Below are 20,720 nucleotides of genomic sequence, written 5' to 3' on the forward strand. Positions count from 1 at the left end.
GTAGGCGACGAGTTCATTGACTGGCGGCACCTTGAGTTCCTCGAGCGCCTTTCACTTCCACTTCCTGTTTGCCGCTGCCAACCTTTGGGAAAGCATTATGGAACCTGGAAGAGGAAGAACTGGCTCCCACTGGCTGCTAGAATTATGACGCAAATTGCAATTAATCAGCTGCCTGCCATCAATCTGTGTCACTGGGCAAAAGGAAAGCGAAACCCGAATGCATATATGTACAGTGCGGTGGCGGTGGCGGCGGCGGGCATAATGCAAGTGACAGTGGCCGATGATTATCGCACTCAGTGTGGCAAGTGTGAAAAGCGAAATTCTCAACACTTGGCAAACAGGACTAAAGGGCCTGTGAAATGAGTCGATCTTATCTGTAATTGCTTTCGCTCCAAGACATGGCTAAAATTCATCGCCAGCTGCACTTTAAGGAAATGACCCAAATTAGACAAGAAATGAAAAAGTTTTTGCATTAGCATGCGGCATCCATTTTGTCCTCAGTTTTGAGATGTTCGCTAGGAATGCACTTAAAGAAAAATGACTAGTCCATGGGGTTTTTGGACTAGAAGTTCGGCCAACTAATTAAACATTAAAACGTTATTTATTTTATTGCATACTTTTAGACACCTTGTGATTTCTTTGGTGACCCCACTAGAAATTTTTAGGTTTGTTTTTTTTTCTTTAAATAGGATTGCAGATTAAAGACCATTCTATATCCCAAACTAAATGATTTAATATTTTTTGTTTTATATTTTTCTTCTGCGTGTAGTAAACTTCAAGAAATCGGGCTTTTTCGAGGGAGTCACGTAGTTGCAACTGCCACGCTTTCAGGTAGCTTTGATATAGCTTCGGTTCAGCTATGGCTATGTGCAGCATATGCACCCCCACACGTATATAGGCGACATCTTATCTGTATCTGCAAACAGACAGAGGACATATCTGTCGCACACACACACACACACATTCGCTGCACTGTCAGTCAACAGACAAACATGCCAAGATGTTGAATTTGTACTTCCGCTTCTTCTTGCTTTTCCTATTTTTCCCAATGCACCTCTTTTTTCCTTTGCCCCCAGGCTGGAAAATCAGTTTTTCTGTTGTCGCACGACTTGAATTCCTGATTATGCTGCATTTCACAACGGCGCATGAAAAAAATCATTTTCGCAATCAAAAAAAATCAAAAAAAGAACGGCAAAAAAAATATTTCAAACACACATTGAAGTGGCATTAATTATGCGTAAATGAGCTTAATGCATCAATTAATCAAATCAAAGGCGGCAGTGGCCGATGGGCAAAAGCATGGGTCACAGGACTGCAGGTCCAGAGGTCCAGGATCCCAGGCGCAGTTCCTCATCTCATCTCATCTCGAAATCCTGGCGCTTTGTCGCGTCGCACAAAAGCGCGAACTCGCGTAAAAACCAACTCTCTATTAGCTGAACATGGGTCACGTCCTGAGTGGTTGTGGGTTTGGTCATCAAGGGAGGGGGAAGTGCCCGGGGGTAAGACCTAAGCCAGGGCAATTATAGTTCGAAGTTGGGCCTATAAATAACTCACCCTCACCCTTACTTTATTTCTATATTAAGCTCTTAATATTTTTCTGAATTTATTCTGTAGGGTTCAGTTAGAGTATTTCAAAATTAGTCTTTCCAACTATCATATGCAATAGACGAGAATTAACTTATAGCCAGGGTCCTTAAAAGGTACCCTTAACAACAATGTACATACACATGTTTACGTTTATATATTTATATTGTTAATAAAATTACATGTTTTTAAAAAAATGCAAATGGATCCAAACTTGTATGTCGCCCTACATAATTAAGAAAAATAGGTATTGTATATATAAATTGCTATACTGATTTACAAATGAAACTATTTAATTTTTATTTATTTTATTTACTTATTTATTTTTGAAATACACAATCATTTCGCGGAATTTTCACAGCAGTGAGAAATTTTCCGGCCAGGGCATCGTAAGCTTTGGGTCTTGGAACCCGATATTAACAGTGCTTTTAGTTGAAAGTCTTTCTCCGCGCAGCTTTCTATGGTAAGTTTATTAGCTAACGGCTTGAATATCAAAATATGGCAGCACTGCCTATAGTTTTCAAATAAATTATAACGTATACCGCAAAGTTTTAAAGTTGATTTGTGCCTAGAGACTTTTACAGATATTTATTTTATTACTTATATTCGTAAGCGGACTCCAACAGAACAATAAATAACAATAATAGCATCCACTTACTTTGCATTTGTTTATAAAATGATTCAATATTCAAAATGTTTGAAGTTTAACTCCTCCATGGTGATTTTATTGTTTCCTGCAAAAACAAATTAAAATTAAATTATTCAAACAAAAATAGTACTAAAATCTAGAACACTTTATTAAATATAGATTTCTCTTTAGACATGATAAAACAACGTTAAAGAAAAAAACTACAATGTCGAATAAGTACGTTATCATGATTAAAGTTTGTCCATAATTCTATGTTGGTTTTTGGTCAAGCATAAAATTTCAAAATTATCTTTTGCACCAGAAAAATAAAGAATGATTAAAATAATAATTTCCGGCAAGTACGTCCCCTCCATTTTTGCAAAGTTTTTAAATGAATCATCAGCTGAAGCTGCCAGCAATATGAATATTATAATCGCAACTAAAACAGCTGTGCTTTTGATGCCCATCAAAACGCCAGCGAACTGTCTGAGCGTCAGCCAAAGCAATGGAAGGGTTTTGCGAAAAACAAACAAGCAACTTGGCCAGAATGTTAGCAACGTCGCACTATGGGTAAAACCTCAAAGTCAACTTTGAACTTATATGGGGCCTTCAGTTTTGGCATAATTGCAAGCACTCCCACACATGCGAAGTGACCACCAGAAGTAATTAATATGTCAGCAGGTTTCCAAGAACTTCTGGCGTTTGATGTCCAATCGGCTGTGGCCTACGCCGATATATTAAGTTGGCTAAACCATCTTTAAAGTAAAACTACGTGCGGGCATTAACGGTTTGATGAGGCGCCATCCGCCGCCAATTATCCTTATGGCGTCAGACTAAGTTCCCCACTCTCCAGTCGTCTGAGTCCTTTGAGGTAGGTAAATCTGTGGAATCCCGGACGACGGCGCTTAGCAACAACTTACACACAAATGTGTGCGGTGACTTTATGACAGCAAAAAGTGCCTTAGTCAGGGTGTATTCGCGCTTTCAGCCCAAGAGCCTCTGATGTCTGCTGAATTTTCGTGGGCTTTAAGTGTGAGTGCTTCAAGGACTCTGAAGGATGTCTATTTACAAATTATCGAATAAAATGGCACTTAAATGTGAACATGTAATTTGAAAATTCTTAGGTAAATAGATGGATTAAAAAAAGGTATATTTGAAAGTACTTAAAATTTAAGTGGAAACCAAATGTTTTTCTTTTCCCCCTTAAAATAATGTTTATACTAATTTGTTTCGAAAACGAGGAATCTAAATAAGAATTATACCAATAACACAGTTGATAAAAAATTTTTTTAGTATTTCTTCATTTTGAAATTTAATTTTTCTTCAAATATCTTAGAAATAATAAAGGTTTTATCAAATAAATCGAGGATCATTGTAAAAACACATCAAATGTTGCTCATCCCTAAGAACAAATCATTAGATTACGCATATAATTGAGGTCGCAATGAAACACAATCTTGATAACGGTTTCCATTTCATTTATATAATATAATAGTCATTAAAACACATTATCCGTGTGTTCAATGTCCTGACAAGTTGCTTGCAAATATTATTCACTTTGAACAAGAACAAATGCAAATTAGTTGGTGTTTTGTCGTTTTAAATGACTGTCAATAAATGCCCAGCTTTGTTTTTCACCCAAACATATCGACAATCTCAAATTTTAATTAGTTTTGTGCCTAAAAGTTATTTTGTCCTGGCCAAAGAACGGAAACAAACCTTTGTGGCGGGCACTTTGAAGTGCCATTCCCAGCTGGAATTCTATTAGCCTACCTGCCTGGCTCAGCTCCGATTGAATGCGATTTCTCGTAAATCTAACTTTGATACTTAGGCGCCGTCACGCGGCGACAGGCAAACATCACTAATGACGACAGGAAGTCAACAGTCAGCGGAAGGGGGGAGGGGGAGGGTGGGCAGGCCACTTTATATTACTCTAATGCTATTAATATCACACCAGGAGGCACCCGTAATAGCGACTGGAAGGCGACGTTTGAGGGACTCTGTGTAAAATATATTGCATTATGCTAGGCATCCAATGAACCTATACAAACAGCAGTGAAAGTCTGTTTGTTTTATTGTTGTAAAACTTTTTAATATATCAGAATTGCTGCCCGGAGCCCCCTTATGTTATGGCCATAAACAAAGTGGGGCGCATAAAACTCATGGGCCGACTCGTATATCTGATGGGGCCTCGGCACTTTTATGTCCCACATGGCTGCAGTTAACCCCTGACCAAGAATGGATGGAGCATCACCAATGCGAAGGGAATTCTTCGAGCTTACTCGAGTGAAAGCGCACTTAGAACAGGCGCCATTATGCGATTGGCCAGCAGGGTGCCATTGGGCCTAAAGGAAAAAGCCAAGGACTTCAAGCGCTCACATGCGGTTTACCTTAAGGACTTTGCCTTAAAACATTTGTAGTGGACTGCTGAGTACATGTAAGTTTAATGTTAATTTCCACATAAAAGTCACACCATTTAAAATGCACTTTATTAAGATGACCTTTAAATTCAATTTTAATGGTTGGCTGACTTTAAGCGAAATACAAATATATATAAGCGAATTTAAGGTTTTTTAAGGGTACCAAAAAATCAAATCGTACAAAATTCGTATATAAAATAAAATAAAACTGTAAACTTTAGTCGATTGTAACTCAACTTAGGTTAGGGATTTATGCATTAAACCTTCTTAACAACCCAGTTAACATATAAATAATGGTAAATAAAATATATTTATGAACTTGTACCTTTTTGTTACCCACGAAAGTAATTTATAATTTAAGAGTTTAATTATAAGCGAAACGGGGTTGCTCAAACGCCCCGCATTTTTACCTCATCGGGTATTCAGTTTCAATCAGGTGTGTAATTAGGTAATTAGCTAAATATAACGTGACTGCCATGGCGGCCGTCCTTTTACCCAACTCAGACCGCAACTCCCCCGCAGCTGTCAAAAACAAATCACTTTCAACGCTCTCACGGTCAAGTTCGCAATGAAAAAACATAAAGCAGAACACGTGCAGACAGGCGGCCATTCCCAAGTTCACAGGTGACCAACAGTTGCAGACCGGGGGAAACTGACATTTAAGTGCATTGACAGTCGTTTTGGGGCAAAAATCTAGTTGGGAGTGGGAGACCAAGGCCCTGAATAAAAATCTGATTTACCAAATTGTACGTGCTGCCAAGGGATTCGCATTGAAAGTGTCTTAGTGTGCAATCCAAAATTCAATTGACTGCCTGTAGGCCTTATACTTCATTCGTCGGGAAATAATGGACTGAACAATAAGAGGATACAGCAGGACCTAAACTAAGCTAAAAAGCCTCTGACACTGAATTAATTTCCAATTCAAGAGCCCAATTATTAAGGCAACCAGCTTTTAAAGGCGATTATGTATTACCAGCTCGCTTAATAACTACGCATGCAAGTGTGGAGTAAATTCATTAGCATTGGCCAGTAAGCCTATTAATTAATAAGTCCCAAGACCAGTCGGATCGTTAGCAGTTCAACAGTCGGCTGAATTGAACCTGCATAGGTATGAACAGGCTTAGTTGAAAGCTTATTTAAGCACATTTGGTGCTGCACATCTCCTAAACTGAATAGCACATAACCCATTAATTATACAGACAATTATACTACATCTTTTTAAAAAGATTTATAAGTAATTTTATAGTATTTTTTATAGTATAAAATCAATTATCGGTGGCTATTTAATGTTTGCTTAATATTCATTTTTGTGTTTTTTTTAGGTGTTTACTATCAAAATGCTTAAAAATGTAGCTTGTCAGTTTTACAAGTAACAATAAAAAAAAGACCTAATTTTTAAACTGAAGACATTATTCAACTGCATTTAATAACAACTTAAATACCCTAGACCCATGTATTTTCGACTGCATATGACGTATACGCCACCGAGGCCACTGGCGATAATCAGGAACTGCAAAAAGGCAGCTGCATCGAATTTCTGACCAATTTTAGGAAAATGCTGTTGCTTATGGAGAATCGCGAAGTAGCAACAGCTGAAAACGTTCCCACCGATTGGTCGAAAAGTCCAAAGTTCAAAACGAGAAACTGTTGCATACATTCGTGCATACATCAACCTCTTGCGAAACGGCGAACTGCCAGGTAACAATGGGGCATTTTCCATGGAGTTCCCCCCAGTCATGGTCGCATTCATTTTCGGTGCTATTGCTACTGTTGAATTGTTAACGAATGAGTCAGCGTGGGCCAACCCGAGCTGTATATATTCCCGACTAATGGGGAAATGTTGCAAACGGAAAATAATGAAGGCGAGAGTAATAACCTTTGGGGGTAATTCATTTGACCCGGTGTTCATGGAGCTCGTTGAATCCGTGTAAGATTAATTACAAAGCCTTTGGCTGAAGCAACTGCATGGCAGAATATCCTCCAACCCTTTTCTGGCTTAAAACCTTTATATTTGCCAACAAATAGCAGCGGGATTTTCATAAAGAACTCAATTAAAATGTGCACATATTTACACCGTAATTTGTTTAAGCTCAGCTGACTTACAAAAAGTGTAATTGACAGCAAGATGATAAGACGGTCGGGTAATTAATTTGCACAATCAAATTAAATTAAGACCTTTTCCAATCCCAGCTTAATTAATTTATCACCATGTCTATCACATTCGTTTTCCTGAGTGACAAATTAATGCTTAAATGAAACTCTTATTATTTAATTTGGTTGCCGACTAAAGTGCGACCAATTAACTTTCATCCATGGCTGACTGATTCGTTGGGAAAATGTCATTGAACTGGTCTGAAAATGTTCAACCTTTTGTCTAGCTATTTCCATAAGAATTTCCATTCCAGAAAGTTTTACCTTGAAAGTTTCAGCTACATCTGCCTGTTGCTTTTTTCTCTTCTTTTGAAAGTTTATTTTTTTTTGTCCTAAGCGCCTTCAGTTGGGGATTTACTGCAAATGTCAGCTTGAAGTTTTTCAGCTGCTAAACTTGTTGTGACCTTGTCATCCAGAATGCATTCCCCAAAAATTTAAGATTAATTTTCGGAAGCACAAAAGAGATTATTAGAGTGCAAATTCAATAGAGGTTTGCCCTAATTTGGAACCCTAAACCCACATTCATGCTAATAAATCTGGGGACTTGGTATGACTTCCACAATTCAAGGAATTTGGAATGTTAGTCAACTCCTCTGGTTTCCTGGAAAACTCAAGCTTTGATTTGCAGATGTCTGACACTTGACGCATTTTAAATTCGCTGCCGTACATTTCAATTGCGTTGGAATTCTATGGGGGAAAACGTCGGGCGTAATCCACCCGATAATGGAGTGCTGGTAACTCGAATTAATTTTATTTATTAATGTCTCCTGGCGCCCAGAAAGAATCAAGTAAACAGAAGAGGAAAAATAACAACGATGGGGGAATGATAATAATTTAAACATGCTATGTAAATTTGTTGTGTGGCCGGGGCTTGCAAATAAAGCTCAACCAGTGGCAGATATAAGAGTTCGGCAGCACGTGATGGTATTACCAAAGGATCTGCCCCAATACAAACAGCACTCGAACAAATACACACACACAAATATAAATCAATGGTGGCTTCTGGCAAAGCACTTGTGTGCAGTAAGTTGAAATTTATTTGAAAGAACAGAAAGGAAAAGCTACTTTTGTACTTCCACCTGGCTCACCTTTCACCTGTGCCACAAAATCTCTTTCTAATTCCGCACAAATTAGGCACAAGAGAACAGAAATTGACCTGAAATCAAATACAAGTCAACATAAACTCAATTGCGAACATTTTTCGGCTCAAGGTCTTTTAGTTGCTAGGCAGTTATCCTACCCTGTATAAGCTGAATTACTGGGGCTTCTCAAGTTTTCAACTGCGGTTAAAAGCATAGGAAATTGTACTTTTGTGCTTTTAAAGTATTTTAAATCAGGGCAATCAAATTGCATACCCTTTCTGATTGTGCTTTTCGGAAGTTTATGCTTGAAGAATTTGAGTAACATTCATGTAACATGCATATTTAATGCCAGATATTTTGGCGTCGACAACTGCTGTAAAAACATTCCACTCATTTCTTTTGACAAATATGTTTTCAGCTTCGTAACTGAAAATAATCAAATTAAAAACGATACCCACGTCTCTGCGATTCAATACCATTTCTTTGGCTAGTCATTTAAATTAATACATTCCTGTTATTATAACGCATACCTTTGAGTTTTTTTAGGAAGACACACACATTGCTCATTTATTTTATACCTTTATATTTTTAAACAAAAATGCCAATGTTTTTTTAGAAGCTTTAATGGTAAGTCCAATTTCAATAAAAACTCAACTTAGCACTTACTTTTGTTGTCTCTTTTTATCTTTTAAATAACAACTAAGCATCAGTTTTGTTCAAACTTTCAGGGGGAGGGGTCATTCTTGAGAAGTGTGCTGTGAATGTTTACTGATTGCCAAGTAGTTGCTTGAATGTAAATATTTGAGAGGCGTCTGTTTGTAGTGGCGGGGCAGCATTACGTATACGCCATGCAGCACGCGCAACTCTAAGCTCATTTACATCAGCGTAGCGTTTTCACGGACATCGAACCGATAACATTATGTACATCCATTGGCGTATACTGCATGGATGATTACTCGCATTTGATTATCGATGGTGTACAGGACCCAGGAGACAGCGACCCCATCTTGCCATCCAATTTAAGTGGCAACGTACAGGTGAAATAGTTGCTGTACAACCGATTGAAGCCAATGGTAACATGAATGAAAGTATTTTGCAGTCACGAAAACTTTACTATGTCTTCATTTCTATCTTACTATGAATTCAGATAGATTCAGTTTGGGCACTTGGATACCAAAAATACCAATAGATGGAATACATCACTTTTGAACTTGTAACGCTTTTGTTGTCAATTTAATGCGCAATTAGGGGGGAGAGAAGCCAATGTTGACAAACAGGGAGCTTGGGTGCACTGCGAGATATCTTATAATGAAAGTACTTTACTCAGATTAAATTTTGAAACAAGTTTTCATAATTGTTTTGTGTGGTGAAAATTTGCAGTACCTATTATTAGAATCATCCAAAGTAAATTAAATAAATGCAATTTATAATACATATACAGTTTTCTTTGTCGATAAGCCAATATTAACTTTCTCAAATGTTTTTAAATTTTGAAATAAATCAAGAGACAGTTCATAAAATTTGTAAATAACTTCTGAAGGATACAAGTGTTTCCGAAAAATTCAAATGAGTAAATGTGTAGTGTGTGTATGTAAACATATAGTTTAATCCAACATTTAATCTCACTTTTTTTTTGGAAATGATAATGGCCAATGTAAAAGGTCAGCAAACACACTTTTGGAAACATATAAGAACGTTTAGTTATTGAACTCCTAAATTCTGCTTCTCCATGTGTACTCTATGGCAACTCAAGCTGAATATAAAGCATTCGCTTGTTCAAGTTTTCCCCATCGACTGATGCTGTCTGCACTCAAAGCCATCACAATCATTGCATTAAGTTAGCAGAGAGACCGGGGAGAACGATTGTCAATGCTTTTAACCAAATGAACTTGTGTCATATATAAATTTGATTGATTCACAACATGTGTGGACTTTTAATTCAAAGTTCAGACTTTAATGTGGTGCCTTCAAGAGAGATCCACGTTGCAGTGCTGACACCGCCCATTGACGATGGTGTTTCCGCCTCTGCGGTAAATCGTCCCACCTCCACCTCCTCGTCCATCGCTTCCCCGCGAGATTACCACATTGCCATTGCTGCCCGGGGAGGAGAAACTGCGGTACTCCTGGCCATCCAAGTAGACGGGCTCTCCATTTGGATTGGGACCTGGTGGGATTCATAATTATTCAGTGAATTCTAGTAAATGCCCGGCTGGCAAAACAATCGAAACTTACAAGTCAGACAGACGCCGTTCACAACCACTGTGCCGGGATGAGCTGGTAATTATCAAAGAATCAATTAGCGTCAGATGCACTGGAATCTCGCGCAACTTACCGTCGATCAGAGCCGGAATTACGAGCAACGGGAGCAACACACACGTCAGGTACTTCATTTTAAAGCCGATAGATGACCGACTCGACTCTCACGCTGCTTATATAGTCCGGCACTTAATGCGATCTGAATCGATTATCAATTTGCATAAGTCTGAATGCCAGCGGCAGTGCGCTGCCTTTGATTTGTACTACCTATTCCCACGAAATTTCCCCCAGACACTATCAAATCGAACTGAAAGGGGATTTTCCACCTATGGTTTGATAAAGCTCGACGTAATTGTTTTCCTTGAACTTCTACAAAGAAATTTATGACAGTCACGCCCAAAAACGCAGTTTAAAATAATCATTAGACGTTCTAAACATGAATGGCAAGCGATTCCAGAGAATCACACCCCCATCACACTTATCCATATATCGTAGCAAAACGGGTTTTGTTCCCAAAAGTCGTGACTCGTGAGCAGAACGTACAACGTAGCGCCACAATTGACACTTAAAAATTGGTTTTACACACACAGTTAACCATTAATTACCGAATAATAAGCCTTTTTATATCAAGTTTTTTATAACATGACATAAAAACAATTGCACAAAATTAAAATGCATTTGAATTGAATACATATAAGAATAATATAAGAAATCAGAGAAAAATGTTAACTTACCAAAGTTATAATATCAACTTTGTTGATTTTATGTTGATTGAATATTCTTAAAATTTAAAAATATTTATTATAAATATTTATAATAACAGCAGAACGTAGAGCACCAACTGAACACTACGACTGAGTATCTGATGAGTTTCTAATTGTTTATGAAAAGTATCTGTGGGCAATTCCCTGCTGAGATTAATACCTACGTAGCGGCTGGTTTATACTGCGAAAGTTCTTTGCAGCGATAAGGTCTGTTTTTGTTCAGAATCGGAATCAGAAACCGAATCGCTGAGTGCACCGTATATAAGCGCCTGTTGTATGTCGCACCTGGTCCAGACCAGTTCGACATTTTGATAGACCAGCACAATGAGACATCTGACGGCATTGGCGGTTCTCGCTTTTTCTGCTCTGGCTTTTTCAGAGGCGGCTGTTTACATTGGCGGTGGCTGCTACGACTGTAAGTTAATTTCCAATAATTTAAAAAATTTTCTTAAAATGTTTTCCCTCCATTTGCTTACACATCCGAAGAAAATTCAGAAAAAAAAACCAGAAACACCTTTTTCCCTGTGCAGTGCAGTGTTTAAACGAGTTTTTTAAAGCTTACTTTGGGGTAAGCTTTCTTCCAGTATATTTATATTCAATAATAATTGAGTAGCAGTCAAATATATATTTTTTTGTATTTAAAATTAGAAAAAAAATATTTTTTCTTTGAAACATAAAGTTTTGTTTTCCAATGGGATTAAATTGATGATTTCCTGAGTAGTTTTTCATACATACCTTTAGAATTTGTATCTTATTCAGCCAACTTGGGTAATTAGATCTTTGGTTTCTATAGCAACTTCCCCAATGTATTTGTAAATGTGTAAAAATGTACAAAGTCTCGCGCGCAATTGAGTAAGAACAACGGACTTATTTTATGCCACTTTTAGGTAATCCTCCCGGAGGCCAAGGACCCGGAGTCTACACAGGTGTAAACGGAGGTCGTGGAGGAGGAGGTGGAGGAGGGAGTTATTACAACAACGGAGGTGGAGGGGGAGGTGGCGGTGGACGTCCAGTTTATTCGGGCAACTTTGGACCCGGCTATAGCAACGGTGGAGGAGGGGTGGAGGTCGCGGCGGCGGAGGAGGAGGAGGAGGCGGTTACGGTGGAGGTGGTTACGATGACGGCGGTATAACACAGATTATAAGAGGATGAGAATATAATCTAAAGGCTTTGTCGCCTCTAAGCCCCGCAAATGAGCAAACGTCGGCTGATATTCAGATTGTTCATATTTATATAGAATAAAATAAAAAACAAACATAAATGGCACGTGTTTTTAATTTGAACTTATGCTTATCAAAATATAATGTCGATTATTTGAAAGAAATAAATAATATAAAAATACAGTTCAAGCTTGTATTATTCAATGCCAATTATTGTTAACCACTTTATGAATAATTGAATAATCACTGCATTTATGAAATATTTAAATATTGAATTATCGATTAAGTAAGTTCGTATACTAATTGACCTTGTTAATCTCGCTTTAAAAGTAATTATAACATTTTATTAACACTTTCATTCCCATATTAATTTTAAGGTGGATAAATGCTTTTCATTTATCAGCATTTGTTGGTTGGTTAACATTGGCTTAACCTCCACTTATTATTGATAATTATTGAGTATAAATAAACACTTTCACTAGTGTATTTATTTTTAATTACCCAACAGGTTGGGTATTTTTCTTTTTTTTTTTCAACAAATTACCCTTCTCTATTTTATTGACATCACCTCACTGCAATCCATTGGAATTGCATATTTTTGGCTTCCATAGAATCCCAGAAGAAATCACTTCAGGGCTTTAAAACCTAACTGGCTTTTTCAGTGGAAATAGAATACAAAACATACCATGGCAAGGTGGAAATTTGAATTGCCAAAGGTCATAAATTAAAAACGAAATGATTTTCGAGTTCGATGTGAAATTTTTGGTGAATTTACCCAAGGGAATGCCTTTATTGCCACTGATTTATAGCTCTTCGGTTTTATAGTCAAATTTCGTTTACAATTCGCATTTTATTTTGGAAAATAATTTGCGATATACCAAAAGGGAAAAAGGTCACGCTTGAAAATATAATCCTTAAAAGCAGGGTTATATGTAAAAAGTTTTCATTGCAGCCCTTTTTGCACTCAGCATTACAAATGAAAATTGCATTTGCTGCTGCATAAATTATTGGGTAAAGCAATACGAATGTTTAAAAGTTACCTGAAATATTCCCCCCAAGCCATGTGGTTGAACAGCGCAAGTCCAGCAAATCTAAATAATTGATAAGTATTTAAAAGTTTCGACCCTTCCACTTCTCAGTCTTAATTACACGACTTGCCCTTGTTAAATACGCAACGCATCGAATTTCCTAAAAGTTTGTTCAAAGAACCGCTCGGCGAATCCACCGCCACTTAATTGAATCAATTTCAAGTTGGATGTTTGGTTGTACAAGGGTTTCGGTGGGCTAAGCTCAACCTAATGACCCGGAATAGAATTTAAGGCCATTATTAAATTACAATTTAAGCGAACTAGATAAATGTTCAAGGTTATCAGCAAAATATTTGTCTCAGTAAATTGACATAAGTCATGCTTTAAATAAAAATGCACATGAAATATTTACATATTGTGTGTTCAATTAAGCCATGTCTTCGGCTCCATATTCAAAATTAAACATCTGAGACAGAAATACGTTCCAGCTTAGTTTGCTTTTAATAAAAATATATTCATAGGAATGGACTTCTTAGTGAAGTCATGACGTTTAATAAACATTTTTAATTGAACGGTTGTGACAAAAATATAAAATAAACAATTAAATTAAACAAATAAGCTCCTTCGTTTCACTATTTCTTCTTAAAACCCTTGAGGAGAAGTATTTGATTTACAAATTGATCCCCTCTTTTATCGAAATTTGTCGCAAAGCATTTGATTTATTTTTGTTTTATTTGTTGCGAACGAATGCAAATGACATCTTGACAGCATCGCAAATATGTATTTTTTCTTTTACATTGCTGTTGAATTACTCACAAGGACAAAGGAAATTGAGTTAAAAAACATTTAAACAATTTAAACGGATGCTTTAAGCAACCTTTGCACTCTTTTAAGAAAATAATTACATTCAGCTCCATTGATTTGGGTTTTTTTCCCGGCTAATAGTAAATGGGTTCCCTCTACTTTTATCATTTGCCCGCTTGCAGCGAAACACCACAAGTCGGATGCAAAGTTTGCTACTTCATGGGGCAGCAATTGTGATTCCAGGTGACGGGACTTGGCGACTGGTAATGGGGGTGTAAGAGCTACGAGCTACGAGCTACAAGCTACGAGATACGAGAGCCATTAGCGTTCAAATTCCATGCTGGAAATTAACTTGGACCAGGCACTCTCTTTTGTTGCCAGCACGTGCAACTCTTGAACCTGCGAACTTTATGTTTCATATTGCAAAGTTGGCTTTGAAAACTATATACGCCAACGTGAAAAATTTAAATTGTATTCAAGTGGGTCTCAATATTTTCTATTCAAACTTTTTAACGCGCATTTTATCTCCCTTTTTAAATAATTACATTTATGTTGAACCTTAATTTATATTAAATGGCAAATTAGTTTATTAACGATTTAATTTGGTTTTTAAGAATCTGTCAGACTCACAATATTTTACTGTCTTTGGAGCCATACGTTTGTAGAAAAAAGCAAAATGAACTCATCTATAGACACAAAAATAAACACTGAAGAGTGTTGGCATTCTACCAAAAAAAAGGAAAAAACAGCATCAGTCTATTAGTTGCCACCGCCAGAAGGCATCCACATCTATGGCAAAGGCAAAATTCATGACTTCCCTTGTTGCTGAAAAAAGGCCAAAACGAAAAGCTTAAAAGGATTCAATTTCGTAGAGAAGCGCTTTGAAAAAGCCTAAAAATGCCCGAAGGTGCAACCTTAGACTGCATTTGCATCACAAAATCTGCAAGGGAGAACCGTCAAGAAAGTTATTTGCAGCTAGTTTGACTTTATGTTAGCTATGCAATTTTGTAAGTGAAAACAAGTTCATATGACATGAAGTTGTTCAGCTTAGAACAAATAAGAAAATACATATTTTTGACTAACAATTCAATAATTGTTATAATGTTTGGATGTGAAAAGTTTAGCAATATTCAGTCTCTTAAAGAGTTTTTTAATAAAGCTTACCAGAAAATCCGATTAAAAATATTAAAATGACTTTATTTAGAATAGTTTTTTAATATCGGTTTTTTCACTATTTTATTGCTCGCATATGTATAGTACTGCACTTCCATTTTTGTATGAATGTCGTATGTTGTATGAATGTCGTATGTCATATCACTTTGCGAAGAAACTTTCAACAACTAATATAAGAAGACAACAATTCAACAGCTGAGACGAGCTAAGGAGGAAGTTTTGTTTGCCTAGACATGCTGTGCAATATCTTCCCTAAAAGTAAAATTAAGCGCAAAAATAATTAATAAAATATGTATATTGTGGATAATAAATATAAAATAGAGCAGGAAGCTAGCAAAAAATGGCTAGGAGCTTTCCTGCTTTCTTGAAATTCAATACCAGGTTCAATTTAATTTAATACCAAATACCGTTTACAAAAATGGAATAATGTGCAATCAATATCCTTTTTTCGTTCGACTCGAGGCTGTGGCAAGAATTGAAATTGTTACCGCAGCAGATGCTGGTTTCGATATTGAAATTTAGGTGTTTCACCTTTTCTTTGATATTGCATTTGTGTTCCACGTTGTACATGCGGTTACAGTGGTTCAGAGGAACTTTCATATTGTCCTTTTAGCTGCGGTTCGGACTCCGTTAAAAATAGAACTACCAGGAAAAACAAATGCGGTTTCTAGCTCTATTGTCCAGTTTGACCTTTGCCAGTAAAACCATGAACCAGGTACAACGTGAATATTCATTTATTTGAAATATGCATTTAATTTAGCTTAACATACCAAAAACACAAGACCAGTGCCGCTATCCGACCCAGTAAACCCGCCCAGACCAGCAATCTCGCCCCAAACGACACCGGAAAATTCACAGACACGTAGGGAAGGATTTTTTGTATCTTTTGTTTCGATGGGTGGCTAAGGGGAGCTGAAATGCTTGGCATTCTCGATGGGACAACTACAACCCAAAAAAATAAAAACCGAAACTCAAGCTCAGACCAGCAGCCACAACCGCAGCCCCACATCACATCGCAACTACCACTAGATTGTGTATTGGCCGCATTTCGATTTACGGCCAGATCCGCACCACCAGCAGCATCAGCAGTAGCGTCATCGTCATCGTCAGCCGGAACCCCATCCAGTGCATTTTGGCCAATCCCACTCCGCCGGCGTCGTGGGCGCAGATGTTCTGGAGGACGGCACAGTTCCTGAAGTGCTTCTCGTCCGACAGCATTTTGGCCGTCTCGCGGGCAAATTCCGCCGAGTTCTTGTAGCACTTGTAGCGGGCACTGTTGTAGATGCAGTTCTCGTATGCGTAGCGGGCACTGCAAAGGACCAAGACTTGATTGATATCGATTCCGGCAAAATTTCATTCGACACTGTCCGCGGGGACTTGTAAATTGGTACAGCGAAAGGATGGTAACCAAAAAAGACGCAGCTGTTTCCAAGGAAAAACTTTACAATTTAAAAAGGCCAAACAACACAAATAACATTAGGCAAAGTAAACGAAAACTACACGCGGACAGAATTTTATTTACAAAATAAATTCTCAAAAAACAAAGAAGTCGGAGGAGGAGACAAAGTTTTTATCTTGCGACTTTAATCTTAAACTTCTCAGTCACTTCAAAAAATCTACTGTAAATTGTATTTTTTAAGGTTTTTAAATTTGTATTTAAACACAATAAAAATATTGGCAGTACCATAAACAGTAAAGTAAGATACGCCTCCAAAAATGTTTATAAAAAACTGCTTTTAAAGTTGATCCTTTCGGGAATTGCAATAAGAAGGAATATTTTTTGTCAAACGTACCAGCAAAATTCAAGGAATTTTTCGGTGGCGTTGCGCCTCTCGTCGTGAACCTCCTCCATGAGGATGCCCTCGAACTCGGCCGTGCAGGAGACCCAATCCAGCTGGATGTACGCAAAGCAGTCCTTGTGCCGCAGGTAGTCTGCAAATAGGGGGAGAATGCTTAAAATTCGTATATAAATAATGTTCATGCTGCTGTGGCTTGTGCATGCTAAGGCCTGTCAAGTGGGTGTCCTTTGTTTGGGTCTTATCACGGCTCTTTACCCAGTAATCTGGGGTTCTAGTGTCTGGTGTAATATGCGTGTGTGTTTAACACCCCGACGCCTGTGGGTATCTTTGTGTTTTCGCACATGAAAACTTGGCTAACTGATTTCGAACAGCTTTTAAACAACCATTCAACATTAGCCAAAACTTACCCCGCTGGAAGTCGGAGTCGCCGCAGAATTTGTAAAAAAATCGTCGAGCTCCCTCCACATTGTTCTTAAACGTGCCTAGTTTGCGATCGTCCAGGCAACGCTTTGAATAAGTATCGAAGCATCGCATGCCGCGGTTGAATATGCTGCAAATATGTAATTCGATTGAGCGAGGGACAATTGAGTGAGGTCTAATTGAATGTCGCTCAATTTGCTACTCCAGTGACACGGCTACTTTATGTATGTATGTATAAAATGTGACATATTTTATTTATTTCTTTAATATTTCTGCAGCTCCCCTAAAACAATTATACTAATAAAATAATAGCCCTCCACTATTAAGCAATAAGCTTAAATTCTTGCTAAATTGTTTCACTTGCATCGGAATTTTTTGGAATCTGAGGAATTTTTGTCTTATCTAACAAATTTATTTTCAAATTTCCAGACAAATTATAGAAAATAAACAGGGAAAACAAGAGAAACCAACATTCATATTAATGTGTTTAAGAACTTAAACCTGATTAATAATTTGTATAACGAGAAAAAAACTTTTTTCGCAGTTAATGCTATTGACTCTATTAAAATGACTAATTAAAAAAGGTATATTATTTAGCAGTACAAAAAGACGAAAAAAGAAAAACTATTTCTTGTTCAAGGAATTTATTTCTGATTATCCATTAACAGAAATGTATTTATAGACTGCCGACGACAGTAAACATTATTTTATTCAATTAGTGAGCTGATGGCCCGCTAATGTCAAATGTCTGCATATTTGTATGCCACTTCAGTCTACATAATTAATTATCGCTGCGGTTTTCTGTGTCCTTTAACCTTGAATATTTTTTAAGTGACTTACTTGCGGTAGCTTTATTAGCTAGTTATAAAAAGGGCTCATATTAATACATTTCCACCTAATGCTGTTGAAATCGCTAATTAAATGTCTTTATCTGACTTCACTAAAAATCTTCTATCACCCGAAAATAATATGCGAGAACTTTCCTATTAATGCCGAAAGTCTGTAATTTATTTTTGGCACTTGGAGCCGGCATAATTAATCATCTTCTTGGAGGCCCAGACAAGGCCTACTGCGTTTGTGGACCCAACTCAAGTCCCCTGTCGAACCGAGCACGTCCCTGAATAACTCTTACATTTTCCCCGCGGCAACAGAGAAATATGAATAAATCGCGTTTCATAAGCGGCTTGAGTTGGACAATCAATAATATATATCCTCTTTTTCACACTCGATATGCACAAAAGGCCTACTTGCACTTGGCGGTGATCTCCTTCTGGCTGATGACGACTTTGGTGTTTTGCAGGAATTCCATTAGATGCGGCGGCAGATCCTTAAAGCACTCATCCACCATTTTCTGCGTGCTGCCGCACTCCTCGACCGGCAATGCCACCTCCTGTGATATATTCCCGGAGTTCTGGGCCACAGCCTCAGCCGCCACACCGATCAAAGCGAGACAGTAAATTAAAATCACACTGCACAGTGAGCTTGTTACGCACATCCTCGGACGACACTTGTTGCCACAATTCGAATAATGGATATTAATTGACCAGTTTCTTGGGATTGCTGGTTAACCCAACCGCACGAACGCTAACACCGCACTGAATCCAGCTACCTCGGCCAACTTGTATAAAAAGGACTTTGAATCAGAATCTCTGTTAACTCACTGTAAGACCTATGTTAACTGTGGCGCTTGCGCATTTTCTATATCAGCACGTGCTTCGTCCTTTGTTTACAATACAAAGACGGACGACTTTCTGACGGACAGCCAGACACATCGCCACAGGATATGGGGCTTCGCATAAATTAGCGTCCACTTCAGCTAGGCCAGGTGTAGATGGAACCGTAGAGTTTAAGTGATTGATTGTCCCCAATCATTGCTCCTGGTGTCGTATTCCGGCATACCTTTTCAGCCACAGTCAACGGGCACCGGTTTCAAGTTGATTAACTCACCTGTTCACTGTCCTCTGGGTACAGTATTTCACAACCGAAATTCGAAATACCCTTGTCATGTTTTCTTATTGTCTGGTCTTTCGCTTGTCCAGTCTTGGAAACCCGAAACATTCTTTGGCCACAGATGCACCCACTCAATTTACTGTGCAATTAAACTTTATGTGAAACGAATGCATTGGGTTTATGTCCAGTTTCGTATGACATTTTTCTTAATTAAAAGTTATGAGTTTACCCAAACGAAATCTGAATGCTTTTCAAAGAATTTTCGAGATAACACACTTTTGTTTAATTGAGTGTTTTAATTGCTTTAATTTTTACACCCTTGCCATAGACAATAATATAATATGAACACTTGTTTATTAGTAAGAAATGCAATTAGCAGTTAGTTGAATAAGCCTTTTGTATAATTGACAAACTTCACTTATTTCACTTATCCAATTGCCTCACAGATAAAATATTGACTTGTGCTACAATCGCTATCGTACATTTCGCCATTGTAAATGTCCACACAGTTATCTGTGCCAAATAAATTGTTTGGTTGCTCTGATTCCCACTTGAAAAAGGGTGCTGATTTGCCAGTGGCCACGGACACATACTCTCCCTCCTTGGCCACGTCTGTGATGCCCAGCCAGTAGCTGAAATTTTTCGATAGTTCTTTTTTGATGGCGTTAAAGTCCGATTCGCTCTGAATAGTTGCCAGGTGACCGCCCATCTCGCGGCAGGTTTCTTCAGCAGCGTCCCAGGACTTTTTGATTTCTTTTTCGATGTAAATTAATCTAGACCCGAGCCGCGTGAACAAATGAGATATACTAGCGTTGGATTCACGTTTAGACATATTTTCCTGCAGGCCTGCCAGTAGGTTTTCAATCCGATCCAGTTTTGTCTGTAAGTCAAGGATATTTGCATTCGTCGATGAAGCTTCCTTCTGGTCGAGCAACTTGTCAAGTTTGGCTTCGATTCTGACAAGTCTTTCCTGTGTTTCATTATGTTTTTGGGGATTGCAGGTGCTCCACTCCTTTTGGTGAAAAGCAATGTGATCGAGCATTGGCTTCAGTGCCTCAAGACAAAACTGTCCACATTGATTTGGCGGGTCGTTCAACAGGCATACGGATCGCCCATTGTCAGGGCTTTCTGCCATGGATACATACAGATTGTATGAAAGGAAAAACAAAATCGGTGACTTGAACATATTAAAATCGAGCAACCGGTAAGGGCAAACGCTTTGAAAAAACTGAATCTCGATTTATTCGTTGACTTTCGAAGAGCTGTAAATTAAAGCGGAGAACTGCCGAGTTATGCCTTATAAGAGAACAAATCGTAATCAGTGGGTGTAATGCACTTGTTTTGAGTCTCACTCTGAAATTGTTTTGAACGAACTTTGATCTCGAATCATATTTTAAGCTTTAATAAAAGATTAAATTGCACACATAAATACAACTAACATTGATAAGGACAGCGGCAATGCCCAGCGTGTTGGCACTGATCAGCTGACGAGATCTGCACT

General features: G+C 37.9%; 4 protein-coding genes across 4 annotated transcripts; 1 reads left to right on the top strand and 3 right to left on the bottom strand.

Moving 5' to 3' along the window:
* Positions 1 to 9,766: 9,766 nt before the first annotated feature.
* On the bottom strand, positions 9,767 to 10,290 carry LOC108052982 (bomanin Bicipital 1). The gene is made up of 3 exons (XM_017135542.1): positions 10,198 to 10,290; positions 10,098 to 10,139; positions 9,767 to 10,029 (listed from the first exon to the last, which is right to left on the bottom strand). Exons 1-3 carry the CDS (start codon positions 10,253 to 10,255, stop codon positions 9,833 to 9,835), a joined length of 297 nt encoding a protein of 98 aa, XP_016991031.1. The 5' UTR covers positions 10,256 to 10,290; the 3' UTR covers positions 9,767 to 9,832.
* An 865-nt stretch (positions 10,291 to 11,155) lies between these two features.
* On the top strand, positions 11,156 to 12,146 carry LOC108052980 (keratin, type II cytoskeletal 1b). The gene is made up of 2 exons (XM_017135540.2): positions 11,156 to 11,300; positions 11,773 to 12,146. Exons 1-2 carry the CDS (start codon positions 11,210 to 11,212, stop codon positions 12,015 to 12,017), a joined length of 336 nt encoding a protein of 111 aa, XP_016991029.2. The 5' UTR covers positions 11,156 to 11,209; the 3' UTR covers positions 12,018 to 12,146.
* A 3,496-nt stretch (positions 12,147 to 15,642) lies between these two features.
* Positions 15,643 to 19,453, bottom strand: LOC108053011. The gene is made up of 4 exons (XM_017135582.2): positions 18,517 to 19,453; positions 17,257 to 17,399; positions 16,844 to 16,982; positions 15,643 to 16,359 (listed from the first exon to the last, which is right to left on the bottom strand). The coding sequence occupies exons 1-4, from the start codon at positions 18,762 to 18,764 to the stop codon at positions 16,104 to 16,106; spliced, it is 786 nt and encodes a 261-aa protein (XP_016991071.1). The 5' UTR covers positions 18,765 to 19,453; the 3' UTR covers positions 15,643 to 16,103.
* Positions 19,454 to 19,646: 193 nt separating this feature from the next.
* On the bottom strand, positions 19,647 to 20,354 carry LOC108052974 (accessory gland protein Acp29AB-like). Its single transcript, XM_017135532.1, has one exon. The coding sequence runs from the start codon at positions 20,352 to 20,354 to the stop codon at positions 19,647 to 19,649; it is 708 nt and encodes a 235-aa protein (XP_016991021.1).
* Positions 20,355 to 20,720: the final 366 nt, after the last annotated feature.

Source organism: Drosophila rhopaloa, unplaced genomic scaffold, assembly GCF_018152115.1.
Source record: "Drosophila rhopaloa isolate 14029-0021.01 unplaced genomic scaffold, ASM1815211v1 contig_167, whole genome shotgun sequence".
NCBI lineage: Eukaryota > Metazoa > Arthropoda > Insecta > Diptera > Drosophilidae > Drosophila > Drosophila rhopaloa.